At 44.4% G+C, this 12,673-nt stretch overlaps 2 protein-coding genes across 4 annotated transcripts in view; both read left to right on the top strand.

The window, feature by feature from the left end:
- The window catches only part of LOC137349037 (zinc finger protein 664-like), a 60,401-nt gene that overhangs the window by 44,735 nt on the left and 2,993 nt on the right, over positions 1 to 12,673 (top strand). Inside the window, exons 3-4 of one of the 3 annotated variants that reach the window (XM_068014306.1) lie at positions 4,102 to 4,971; positions 12,192 to 12,280. The gene's annotated coding sequence lies outside the window, so the exon portion shown is untranslated. Of the gene's footprint in view, positions 1 to 4,101; positions 4,972 to 12,191; positions 12,482 to 12,673 lie in introns of those variants that run through there. The other 2 variants (XM_068014304.1, XM_068014309.1) reach the window with 2 other exon arrangements.
- The window catches only part of LOC137348608 (zinc finger protein 271-like), a 71,232-nt gene that overhangs the window by 23,350 nt on the left and 35,209 nt on the right, over positions 1 to 12,673 (top strand). Inside the window, exons 5-6 of the mRNA XM_068013890.1 lie at positions 5,928 to 5,965; positions 6,050 to 6,692. Of these exons, the coding sequence (XP_067869991.1) occupies positions 5,928 to 5,965; positions 6,050 to 6,692 (681 nt within the window). The remainder of the gene's footprint in view (positions 1 to 5,927; positions 5,966 to 6,049; positions 6,693 to 12,673) is intronic.

Here is a 12,673-nt window from a genome sequence, read left to right on the forward strand (position 1 = left end):
GATGTAGACATTGTAGTTAAAGAGGAGGATTGTGAAATATTAGATATGATAAGCATAATGAGAGAGGACGTACTAGAGGGTCTGACATCCTTGAAAGTGGATAAATCACCAGGGCTGGATGGTCTGCATCCCAGATTGTTAAAGGAAGCCAGGGAGGAAATAACGGATGCGCTGAGGATCATCTTCAAATCCTCACTAGTTACAGGAGGTACCAGACAATTGGAGGCCTGTGAATGTTGTACCATGGTTTAAAAAGGATGCAAGGGATAGGCCAAATAATTATAGACTGGTCAATCTGACCTTGGTGGTGGGTAAATTGTTAGACTCTATTCTGAAGGACAGGATAAACTGCCAATTGGAAAGGCACGGATTAATCAGGGATAGTCAGCATGGATTTGTTAAGCGAAGGTCATGTCTTACTAACTTAATTGAGTTTTTTGAGGAAGTAACAAGAAGGATTGATGAGGGTAGTGCAGCGGATGTGGTCTACCTGGACTTTAGTAAGGCATTTGACAAGGTCCCACATGGCAGACTGGTCAGTAAAATGAAAGCCCATGGGATATAGGGGAATGTGGCAGGGTGGATCCAGAATTGGCTCAGGGCCAGGAAACAAAGGTTAGTAGTCATCATAATAAAAACAAGAAATGCTGGAACCACTCAGCAGGTCTGGCAGCATCTGTGGAAAGAGAAGCAGAGTTAACGTTGCGGGTCAGTGACCCTTCTTCGGAACTGACAAATATTAGAAAAGTCACAGATTATAAGCAAGTGAGGTGGGGGGTGGGGCAAGAGATAACAAAGGAGGTCTAGATTGGACCAGGCCACATAGCTGACCAAAAGGTCACGGAGCAAAGGCAAACAATATGTTAATGGTGTGTTGAAAGACAAAGCATTAGTGCAGATTAGGTGTAAATACCCTGAATATTGAACAGCAGCAAGTGCAAACCTGAAAAAAAAACAGTGGGTAAGCAATCTGAACAAACTAAGATGAAATAAAATAAATGCAAAAAAAAGGTTTGTAAAAAATGTAAAAAAGAATGTAAAAAAAAAAGGAAGAAAAAAATAACTAAAAATGAAAGTAAAATGGGGGGCTGTCATGCTCTGAAATGATTGAACTCAATGTTCAGTCCGGCAGGCTGTAGTGTGCCTAATCGGTAAATGAGATGCTGTTCCTCGAGCTTGCGTTGATGTTAGTAGTCGTCAGATGTTTTTGTGAATGGAAAGCTGTTTCCAGTGGCGTTCCACAGGCTCAGTGTTGGGTCCCTTGCTGTTTGTGGGTATATATTAATGATGTGGATTTAAATGTGGGAGGCAGGATTGGGAAATTTGCTGATGACACAAAACTTGGCTGTATAGTTGATAGTGAAGAGGATAGCCGTAGTTCTAGAAAGATATCAATGGTTTGGTTGAGTGGGTGGAAAAGTGGCAAATGGAATTCAATCCAGAAAAGTGTGAGGTAATGCATTTGGGAAGGGCAAATAAAGCAAGGGAATACACAATAAACATTGAGGATACTGAGTGGGGTAGAAGAAGTGAGAGACCTTGGAGTGCATGTCCACAGGTCCTTGAAGGTGGCAGGACAGGTAGATAGAGTGGTGAAGAAGGCATATGGATTTTATCGGCCGAGGTACAGAAATCAAAAGCAGGGATGTAATGCTGGAACTGTATAAAAAGCTGGTTAGGCCACAGTTGGAGTATTGCGTACAGTTCTGGTCACCACATTACAGAAAGGACATAATTGCTCTGGAGAGAGTACAGAGGAGATTTACAAAAATGTTGCCAGGGCTCAAAAGTTGCAGCTATGAGAAAAGATTGGACAGGCTAGGGTTGTTTTCCTTCAAACAGAGGAAGCTGAGGGGTGACTTAATAGACGTGTACAAAATTATGAGGGGCCTCGATAGAGTAGACAGGAAGGACCTGTTTCCCCTAGCGGAGAGGTCAATTACCAGGGGGCACAGATTTAAGGTGATTGGCAGACTGATTACAGGGGACATGAGGAAAAACTTTTTCACCCAGAGGGTGGTGGGTGTCTGGAATTCACTGCCAGGAACAATGGTGAAGGCAGAAACCCTCAATTCTTTTAAAAGGTACCTGGACATGCACCTGAAGTGCTGTAACCGACAAGGCTATGGACCAAGCGCTGGAAGGTGGGATAAAATTGGGTGGCTATTTTTTTTCTGGCCGGCATGGGCATGACAGGCTGAATGGCCTCCTTTGGTGCTGTATTTTTTCTATGGTTCTATGAGGGGTTTGTCCTATGATGAGAAGCTGAGTGAATTGGGCCTATATTCTCTGGAGTTTAATAGAATGAGAGGTGATCTAATTGAGACATACACGATTCTGAAAGGGCTTGATAGAGTAGAAGCTGAGAGATTGTTCCCACTGGTCAGAGAATCTAGAACACAGGGACACAGTCTCAGGATAAGGGGTCAATCATTCAGGACTGAGATGAGGAGAAATTACTTCACTCAAGGGTTGTGAATCTTTGGAATTCACTACCCCATATGGTTGTGGATGCTCCATCATTCAATACATTTAAGGCTGGAATAGATAGATTTTTGGTCTCGCAGGGAATTAAGGACTCTGGGGAGTGGGCAGGAAAGTGGAATTGAAGCCCAAGATCAGCCATGATCATATTGAATGGTGGAGCAGGCTTGATGGGCCATATGGTCTACTTCTGCTCCTATTTCGTGTGTTCTCAGTAGAGCAAAAAGGGTAAACAGGAGGTGCGCAGAGGTGTTCAGAATCATGAACAGTTTTGATAGGCTAAATAAGGGGAAAATGTTTCTCGTAGTAGAAGGACTGGTAACCAGAGGACACAGATTTAAGGCGATTAACAGCGAAGCTGACGAGACATGTGGAATCAGTTTCTATGCAGTGAGTTGTGATCTGGAAAGCACTGCCCGAAAGGGTGGAGGAAGCAGATTCAATAGTAACATTCAAGAGAGAGTGAATATATAGTTGAAGGGAAGAGATGTCCAAGGCTATGAGTAAACAGCAGGGCAGTGGGACTAATTTGACAGCTCTACTAAAGAGCTGCCACTCGCAAGATGGGCCAAATATTTCCTTAGCTGCTGGACCAACTGAGGATAATGGCGGCTGATCCTACCCAGAATGCTCCATACAGTAGAATACAGCCTATATCCTTCAGCAGGGATGTAACGCGCAGGCTTGGATTTTTCTTCTTTTCTTCTCCTGAAGGTGCTGTGCGCTGGTGGGTTCAGTCCCAGTCACTGTTTACCCACCAGCACCTTGCCAAGTGATATTTCTGAGCTTGTGATCCTATACTGAAGGTGCTGTGTGATGGTGGAGTTCAGTCCCAGTCACTGTTTACCCTGCAGCACCTTGCCTAGTGGTAATTCTGAGCTTGTGATCCTGCGCTGTCAGCATTTGAACCATGGGGAGCAGCTCAGCCGCCGTCCCTGGCCGATTCTGTTTGGCAAAGCTGAGGCCAATGGTAGCACACCAACAACAACTTGTATTTACATAGCACCTTCAATGTAGTGAAACATTCCAAAGTGCTTCACAAAAATGTAATCAGTTAAAAATTGACACCAAGCCAAAGAAGGAGACATTAGGACATGTGGCAAAAAACTTGGTCAACGATCTTAGGACCAAGGTAACCAATGGTGGGGTGAAGGAAGTGGAGAGTGGTCAGAGATGGAGAAACATTGGCAAGTTATAGGCCTGGAGGAGATTACAGAGACAGGGAGGGACAAGGTCAAGGAGGGAATTGAACAAACGAGGGAGAAATTTAAAGGCTGAAATCACCAGCCATGTTCCTCAGTACAGAATGTCACTCATTGCGAGAGGAAAGATGTAACTTTAACTAATAAAAGTGCAGAAAGGTAAGACACTGTCCCTCTAAATATCACAAATAGATACATAATGAGGAAAAGTCAATCTCCATATCATTAACTAACAGTGAGATATGAACAGATGTCAGTATTTCTATGTTTATGTTAAACATCTGGTCCACAAAGCACCGAAGTGTCTGAAACTCAAAACAGGAACACCGGGGGAAAAAAATACTGACAAATGATAAACTGCTTTGTTGACAAAAGAAATATTGATTTAATTTTTAAAAGATAAATTGTTTTACAGGGCTTCACACTGACTTACCTGACTGGCAGACTCAGGTTGCACCCCTCAAACACTGCGATTGGTTACAGAAGCCGCTGCTCCCTTGGCCCTCTGGCCTCTAAGCTCTCTTCCTGTTGGTTCCCCGGACAATCAATCAGCACTTGGCAACATTACACGACCAAATGGAGTTCAGGGGCTCAGAGGAAGAAAAAAAATATGAGGCCATTGAGAGAAACATGATTCAATTTATAATCGAAACTTATTTCAAGTCAAATGTTACAAATAATATATTAGTTTTGAATGACACCGATGCGGAATGGGAGTGGATAATGTTCATTGTTTGATACCATTGTATTTTGCTATGATTATGACGCACGAACTTCACCTCCAGGCAATCAGGTAGAAATGGTGGATGATCCTATCCAGAGCTCTCCGCGCGAAAGAATATGGCTTATCTTCATCAGAAGGTTCGCAAGGCGCAGGCGCAGGAAGGGTCCGCTTCCGGAGATGGCTTGTCTAAGCGGGGCGGCTCCAGGAAGCAGAGCGGGGGCGAGCGCAGAATCAGAAATACCGAGTCTCAGAGACTCTCAGACCCCGAATTAGAGCCGTCGGGCCCAGCGGATATGTGGTGAAGGCCCCAAGAGGTTGGGATGCACCGTTAAACCGATGGTGCAGCGCCTCCCCGATCCGACCCGCCGCTTCCCGGTTTCTCCCGTTTCCATCGAGTCCGACTCGCAACAAAGGACAGAATCGAGGCCGCCCAAGAATGCCCTGTGCCTGGACTTAGGGAGCATGCGCACTCATAACACCTGGAGAAATCAACGCTTTAGATAGAGCGATTTCTAGTGGGCAGAGAATTGTGGGACCTACGATCGCCATTAGTCAGTAACTGTAAGTGTTTATTGCGGGCTGACGAAAGGTCAGCGACCTGAAACGTTTACTTTATATTTCTCTCCACAGATGCTGCCTGTCCTGCTGCGTATTTAGAGCATTTCTCTTTTTATTTCAGATTTCTAGTATCTGCAATATTTTGCTTTTGTTTGATTCCAGACTTTGCTCACAGAACCGAGTCTAGAAACACAGATGGACCCAATAATATCCGTATTGCAAGTTGGAAAAAATATTTCTGCGCAGGCATTTAATCCATTTTAGATATTGAGCTATTTAAAATTGATTGTTAGGATACGGGTGTCACAAGCAAGACCATCTGCTTGGGCTGCCTTCATCAACTGCTGCAGGCCGTGTGGTGAAGGTACTCCCACAATGCTGTTAGGTAAGGAGTTACTGCATTTTCACCCAGCGACAATGAACGGTGATATTTGTCCAAGTCAGGATAGTGTGTCTTGGAGGGGAACTTGGAGGTGATGGTGTTGCATTACATCTGCTGCCCTTATCCTTCGAGCTGCTGGAGGTTGCGGGTGTGGGAGGTTCTGTCAAACTTCTTGTCGAGTTGTATATGCATAAATTTCCTCTCCACCACTGCTCCCCCTCCTATCTATTTCTTTTATTCCACTGAGTCTTTTGTAGGCCCAGACCGGGTGGCAGGCTCCCTTTTCTGAAGGACATTAGTGAACCAGTTGGGTTATTAATGACAATACAGCAGCTTTCATGGTTGCTTTTTCTCGTGCTGGCTCCACAAATTCCATCAGTTCAATTTCACAACCTGCTTTTGTCCTTCACACTCCCTGTCACTTATTTTAAATTCATTTTACAGGGTATTAGAAGAGGAGGATTTGCGGACAGGAACCTCAAACAAAACATTAAATCAAGATCTGACAGTCACTCGATTCATCAGGACGTGAATATGATGGGCCTTTGAACATGGAAGCAAAGAACCCCATTCACAGTGGGGAGAAACCGTTCACATGTTCTGTGTGTGGACGAGGCTTCAGCCGATCGTCCAACCTGGAGAGACACAAATGCAGTCAAATGGGGCAGAAACCGAGAAAATGTGGGGACTGTGGGAAAGGATTCAATTACCCATCTGAGCTAGAAATTCATCAACGTAGTCACTCTGGGGAGAGGCCATTCACCTGCTCCGTGTGTGGGAAGGGATTCACTAAGTCATCCCACCTTCTGAGACACCAACGAGTTCACACTGGGGAGAGACCATTCACCTGCTCTGTGTGTGGGAAGAGATTCACTAACTCATCCCACCTCCTGACACACCATCGTGTTCACACTGAGGAGAGACCTTTTAAATGTTCTGACTGTGAGAAGAATTATAAAAGGAAAAATGATCTACTGACACACCAACGCACTCACACTGGGGAGAGACCGTACAGCTGCTCTCAGTGTGGGAAGGGATTTACCCGTTCATTCGACCTTCTGACACACCAACTTATTCACTCTGATAAAAAGCCGTTTAAATGTTCTGAATGTGAGAAGAGCTTTAAAAGCACAGAGGATCTGATACAACACCAACACACACACACCAGGAAGAGACCTTTCACCTGCTCTTTATGTGGCAAAGGTTTCACTTGGATGTCCTACCTGCTTAATCACCAGCGGAGTCACTCCGGGGAGAGGCCGTTCACCTGCTCTGTGTGTGGGAAGGGATTCACTCAGTCATCCACACTGCTGACACACCAGCGAGTTCACACTGGGGAGAGGCCATTCTCTTGCTCCACATGTGGGAAGAGATTCAGTCGTTCATCCACCCTGCTGAGGCACCAGCGAGTTCACATGTGACGACAGGTGTTGGATTCTGCTGTTATTGCTGCTGTTAATCACATTCAGGATCGAACCACATTCATTCTGACAATTGGAATTTATTTCTGTGATAATAACCCCTAAAACTGGGCTGGACATTGATATTCTGTATAAATATTGATTTTGGAACACACAGTGTGTGGAGTATTTGATTTCTCCATGATAAGAGGAGACTAATTGATGTTCTGTTTCATTTTTGGACCTTTTTTTACTCTCAGTTATTTCAGTTCTCATCGAGTTCACCTTCTACCACATCAAACCCCAAGCTTTCATCATTCCTATCAACCTATTGAAGACATTTGATGGTTGCTGGAATCCACCTGATGTTGGTGTCATTGCCTTTTGGAAGGTTTCCCAGTCTGTTTTTTTGAAATTCCATCGTGGTTCTGGTATTGATGTAATGACAGGAGTTTCAATGCCAATGGTGATGATTGAGGGCCTGTGTTAACTGTTGGGGAATTTGTCAGGAACAGTTCTGGAGGTGATGATTGGGTTCCTTTTGCTATCTTTGGAGAGGAAACATAGATCTGGGTTATATTCTCCCTGCCAACTTGAGGAATGGAATATACCTCAACCCTTGGCATCAAAAAGGAGAAATTATTCTCTAGTGAAGCCCACTGTACAATTGCTTCTCCATTATAGTCGATGTCTACATTGCCCCAGATTATGTGGTGGATTTTAAAGTCTCTGAGATGGATTGATGGATGGTGATGAAGAGGGAGCAGTGGGTCAGGTCATTGTATGAGTGGTGGTTTGGAGACATTGGAGATTGTTCACTCTCCTACGTGTATTGTTGTGGTGAAAACTCCAGCAATACTGGGTCTGCGATCCTTTGTTTGATGTAATAGGCCTGGCCTATTGGGATGGTCATTGAAAACAGTTAGGTCAAATCCTGTAATATATCTACTTGTGTTGAACTAGAGGATGTGTTCGATGTGTGTTTCTTGAAGAACCAGGACATCAACCCTGAGTAAACAACAACAACTTATATTTATATAGCACCTTTAACTTAATAAAATGTCCCAAGGTGCTTCACAGAGGCATTATAAAAAATCTCTGACACTTAAGGAGATATTAGATCAGATGACCAAAAGCTTGGTCAGAAGGATAGGTTTTAATGAGTGTCATAAAGGAGGAAAGAGAGGCGGGGAGGTGTTGGGAGGGTAACCTTTGGAGACATTGGCATTTTGTGTGAGATATGCCTTCGATGTTAAGTTGACAGATTCGGGTGGTTGGCCAGACATGTGGTTTTCTCTGGTCCTGAAGAGGAGAGTTTCATTTGCTCAATTTGCTGCTGTCACCAGGAGGTTGATTTAACAAGTTCGGTGTCCTTCGAGATGATGTTAGTTGTGATCTAAGATGATGGAACAGGGTGAGCCACGAGAAGGCTGTCATCGTCCAACCGAGAACAGCCTCAGACCCGGTCATGGTGACGGCTGCCACCTTCTCCATAGCAGGAAGATTAAAGCATCTCCATCATGGGACTGCGGAGCTCCTAAACAGACCCTGGAGAACATTGTCAAACGCTGTCCTCAGAGGAGATTCACAGGCAGCCTACACCATATCCACACTGTTACACCGGAAGCTTTGGCCTGGATTTCTGACTCAGATATTGATATTTAATGTGGTTTTTGGTTTGACCATACAAAAGAATAAGAAACCCCAAGCTTGTTCAGTTTGAGTGCATGGCTTGTGGGTGTCATAGACTGAACTATAGTGTCTCACTTTACATCCATCTGGAGTTCCTTTGAACCGCCCCTGTATAGATCTCTCTTGTATATGATTTGAAAACTGTTATTTACTGTATCATTTCACCCTTTTTGGATCTGATTGAGTAAAACCTCTCCACAGATACTGCATGTGAGAGTCTTTGAAATGTTCGGATCTTTATAATTGTCATTGCTAATTTTGATGGTCTCGTTGATTTAACCTCTTGTTGTTAACTTCCATCCACTATTTCCTTAATCAAGGGAATTGTTGCAAACTCTTCCTTTATCAGCTCTTTAGCTCCTCCATTGATCCCTGTCAATAATCCTTGGTGAGGGTGTAGGGTCAGGGGTTAGTGTTTTGGACTAGTGGTTATTGGTTAGGGATTGGGGTTATTGATTAGGGTTGGGGTTAGTGGCTAGGATTGGGGTTAGTGGTTATTGGTTGGGATTGGGGTTAGAGATTATTGGTTGGGATTGGGGTTAGTGGTTATTGGTTGGGATTGGGGTTAGAGATTATTGGTTGGGATTGGGGTTAGTGGTTATTGGTTGGGATTGGGGTTAGTGGTTATTGGTTGGGGTTCTTGGTTAGGGATTAGGGTTAGAGATTATTGGTTGGGTTTGGGGTTAGTGGTTGTGAGTAGTCAAGAGAATATTAGGTTTAGGAATTGCACTGTGGGTGTACCTACCTCACATGGACTGCAGCGGTTCAAGAAGGCAGCTAACCACCACCTTTTCAAGGGCAATTAAGGATGAGCAATAAATTCTGGCCTGGCCAGTGACGCCCACATCCCATGAATGAATTAAAAAAATTTAGCGATTAGGGTTTGAAACGACTATTAACAACACCAGTGTCAGTTGACACGTTTTTTTCACTTCGTGTTTTTTTATGCTCACATTGATGAGTCACAAAACAGCCTCATGAATTTTTCGTTCAGGGAACCTTCTGTCTGGCCCTAGCCCAATTTCTTCCCCTCTTTCACATAAGGACATAAGAAATAGGAGCAGCGGTAGGCCATTCAGCCCCTCGAGCCTGCCCTGCCATTCAATAAGATCATGGCTGATCTGTCCTAGTCCTCAACTCATCTTTCGGGCCTGCTCCGCCTAACCCTCGACTCCCCGAGATTTCAAAAATCTATCTACTTCCTCCTTAAATACATTTAGTGACCTAGCCTCCACAACTCTGAGGTAGAGAATTCCAGAGAATCACCACCCTCTGAGAGAAGAAATTCCTTCGCATCTCAGTTTTAAATGTGTGCCCCCTTATTCTGTAATTATGTCCCCTAGTTCGAGATTCCCCCACTAGTGGAAACATCTTCTCAACATCTACCCTGTCAAGCCCCCTTAAAATCTTATATGTTTCTATAAAATCACCTCTCATTCTTCTAAACTCCAATGAATAAAGGCGTAACCTGTTTAGCCATTCTTGATAAGACAATCCCTTCATCCCAGGAATCAGTCTAGTGAACCTTTTCTGAACTGCCTTCAATGAAAGTATATCCTTCTTTAAATACGGGGACCAAAACTGTACGCAATACTCCAGGTGTGGCCTCACCAACATCCACAGTCACTGACACCAATGTCCTCCTGTCTGATATAAACCAACCCCACAGTCACTGACACCAATCTCCCACTGTCTGATATAAACCAACCCCACAGTCATTCTGAGCAGGTGAACGGTTTCTCTCCAGTGTGAACCCACTGGTGTCTCTGAAGGCTGGAACTCTGAGCGAATCCTTTCCCACAGGCAGAGCAGGTGAATGGTCTTTCCCCAGTGTGAACCCGGCGGTGTGTCAAAAGGCTGGATTTCTGTGTGAATTCATCCCCACAAATGTAGCAGCTGAACAGCCTCTCCCCAGTGTGACTATGTTGATGTATTTCCAGCTCAGACGGGTAACTGAATCCCTTCCCACAGTCCCTACATTTCCATGGTTTCTCCGTGGTGCGGGTGTCTTTGTGTCTTTCCAGCTTGGACGATCAGTTTGTTCACAAACAGAACACGTGAGCAGTTTCTCCCCGCTGTGAATGGTGCGATGTTTTTCAGGCTTTATAACTAGTGAAAACAGTTCTCCTCCCACATTCAAAAGCCAATCATATTCAGGTCCTGAACAATCAAGTGGCTCTGTCAGATCTTGGCGTGATGTTTGGTTTGAGTTTTCTGTTTGGAACTCTTCCCCTTCTAAGCCCCTGTAAAAGGAGCTTACAAAAGCCATTACTGTCAGTTAGGATAGAAATTCACAACTTTCTCTCCTGCTTCCTGGCCCAGGATGGCCGCGCATATGTCCTGTTGCACGTTGCTTGCTATAAAATGGCGGCCATTAACCTGGGCCTGTCACCAGGAGAAGCCCTGCAGCTGCCGCCGCACACGGTGCAAACTCAATAGCTTCTTATTTGGGATTTGAGGCCTACACCAGGTGTCTGTAAATCAGATAATGTTCCCTGGGAGCCTGGGGCTTCACTCAGTGCTTTGCCTAGGGTTTATAAACCTACTCCTTCCAACCTCCTCATTCCTGTTCCATTCCATTTCCCATCTCCCAGAAGCACGATAGGGTTCCCTTCACCTTCCACCCCAACAGCCTCCACATTCAATGCATCATTCTCCATCATTTCCCCCATTTCCACTGTGATGCCACCACCAAACACATCTTTCCCCCCCCTTTCAGCATTCTGGTGGGACCGTTCCCTCCGCGACACCCTGGTCCAGACCTCTATCACATTCCACACCACTTCCTTTCCCATGCAAGAACAGGAGATGTAACACCTGCCTTTTAACTCCTCTTTTCTCACTGTCCAATGCCCCAAACCCTCCCTCAAGGTGATTTAGCGATTTACTTGTATTTCTTTCAATTTCGTACACTGTATTCACTGCTCACAATGCGATTTCTTCTACACTGGAGAGACCAAATGCAGATTGGATGACCGCTTTGTGGAACACATCCATTCAGTCCACAAGCATGACCCTGAGCTTCTGGTCGCCTGTCATCTTAATTCGCTGTTCCACTCCCATTCTGCCCTTGGCCTCCTGCACTTTCTAATGAAGCTCAACAGATGCTCATCTTTCAATTTGGCACTTCAGTCTTCTGGACTCAACACCAAGTTCAACAATTTCAGATCATTTCTGTTATAATTCAATGGGATTTAAACAGTAACCACAGAACATACCAGCACCTTCAGGAGAGACAGTGGGAAACCCCTGTATGCAGAGTCTGCAAATCCTCTCCTAACCCTTTCGAGAAAGAGTTTACAAAAGTCATCACTGTCAGTACAGAATATAAATTCAGACCAGACAATTCGAGTTTCTATGGAACATTTTTTCCTCTCTTGTTCCCCCGAAGCTGTAAATTCCCGTGCCACACACTCTCCCTCCTCCCTGTGCTGAAATCCAAACCCATCGCACCATTTCTTTCCTCCACTGCCAGTTTTCTCCCTCCCTCTACTCTGACTGGGTTCAGTTCTCCAGCCCCTGTGTGCAGAGTGAGAATCAAATCAATGATTTTCTCGAAAATATAAGCAAAATACTGCAGATGCTGGAAATCTTAAATAAAAACAAGAAATGCTGGAAGTACTCCGCAGGTCTGGCAGCATCTGTGGAGAGAGAAGCAGAGTTAACGTTTCAGGTCAGTGACCCTTCATCAAAACAAGTTCAAGTTCTGAACAAGAAACTAAACCATTACTTTGTGTCTGTCTTCACAGAGGAAGATACAGAAAATCTCCTACAAATACTCGGGAACCAAGGGACTTGTGAAAATGAGGAACTGAAAAAAATTAGCATTAATAAAGAGGTAGTACTCAAAAAATTAACTGATTGAAGGTTGATAAATCCTCTGGACCAGATGAGCCACATCCCAGAGTGTTGAAGGAGATGGCTATAGAGATAGTGGATGCATTGGTGATTATCTTTCAAAATTCTATAGATTCTGGAAAAGTTCCGGCAGACTGGAAAGTAGCAAATGTAACCCCACTATTTAAAAAGGGAGGAGAGACAAAACAGGGAACTGAAGACCTGTTCGGTTGACATCAGTAATAGGGAAAATGTTAGAAGCTATTATAAAGCATGATAACTCGAAATTTAGAAAATAATGATCTGATTGGGCAGAGTCAACATGGATTTATGAAAGGGAAATCATGTTTGACAAACCTGTTGGGAATTGTTTGAGGATGTTACCTGTAGCGTA

The sequence above is a fragment of the Heterodontus francisci genome, chromosome 34 (assembly GCF_036365525.1).
Source record: "Heterodontus francisci isolate sHetFra1 chromosome 34, sHetFra1.hap1, whole genome shotgun sequence".
Classification (NCBI taxonomy): domain Eukaryota; kingdom Metazoa; phylum Chordata; class Chondrichthyes; order Heterodontiformes; family Heterodontidae; genus Heterodontus; species Heterodontus francisci.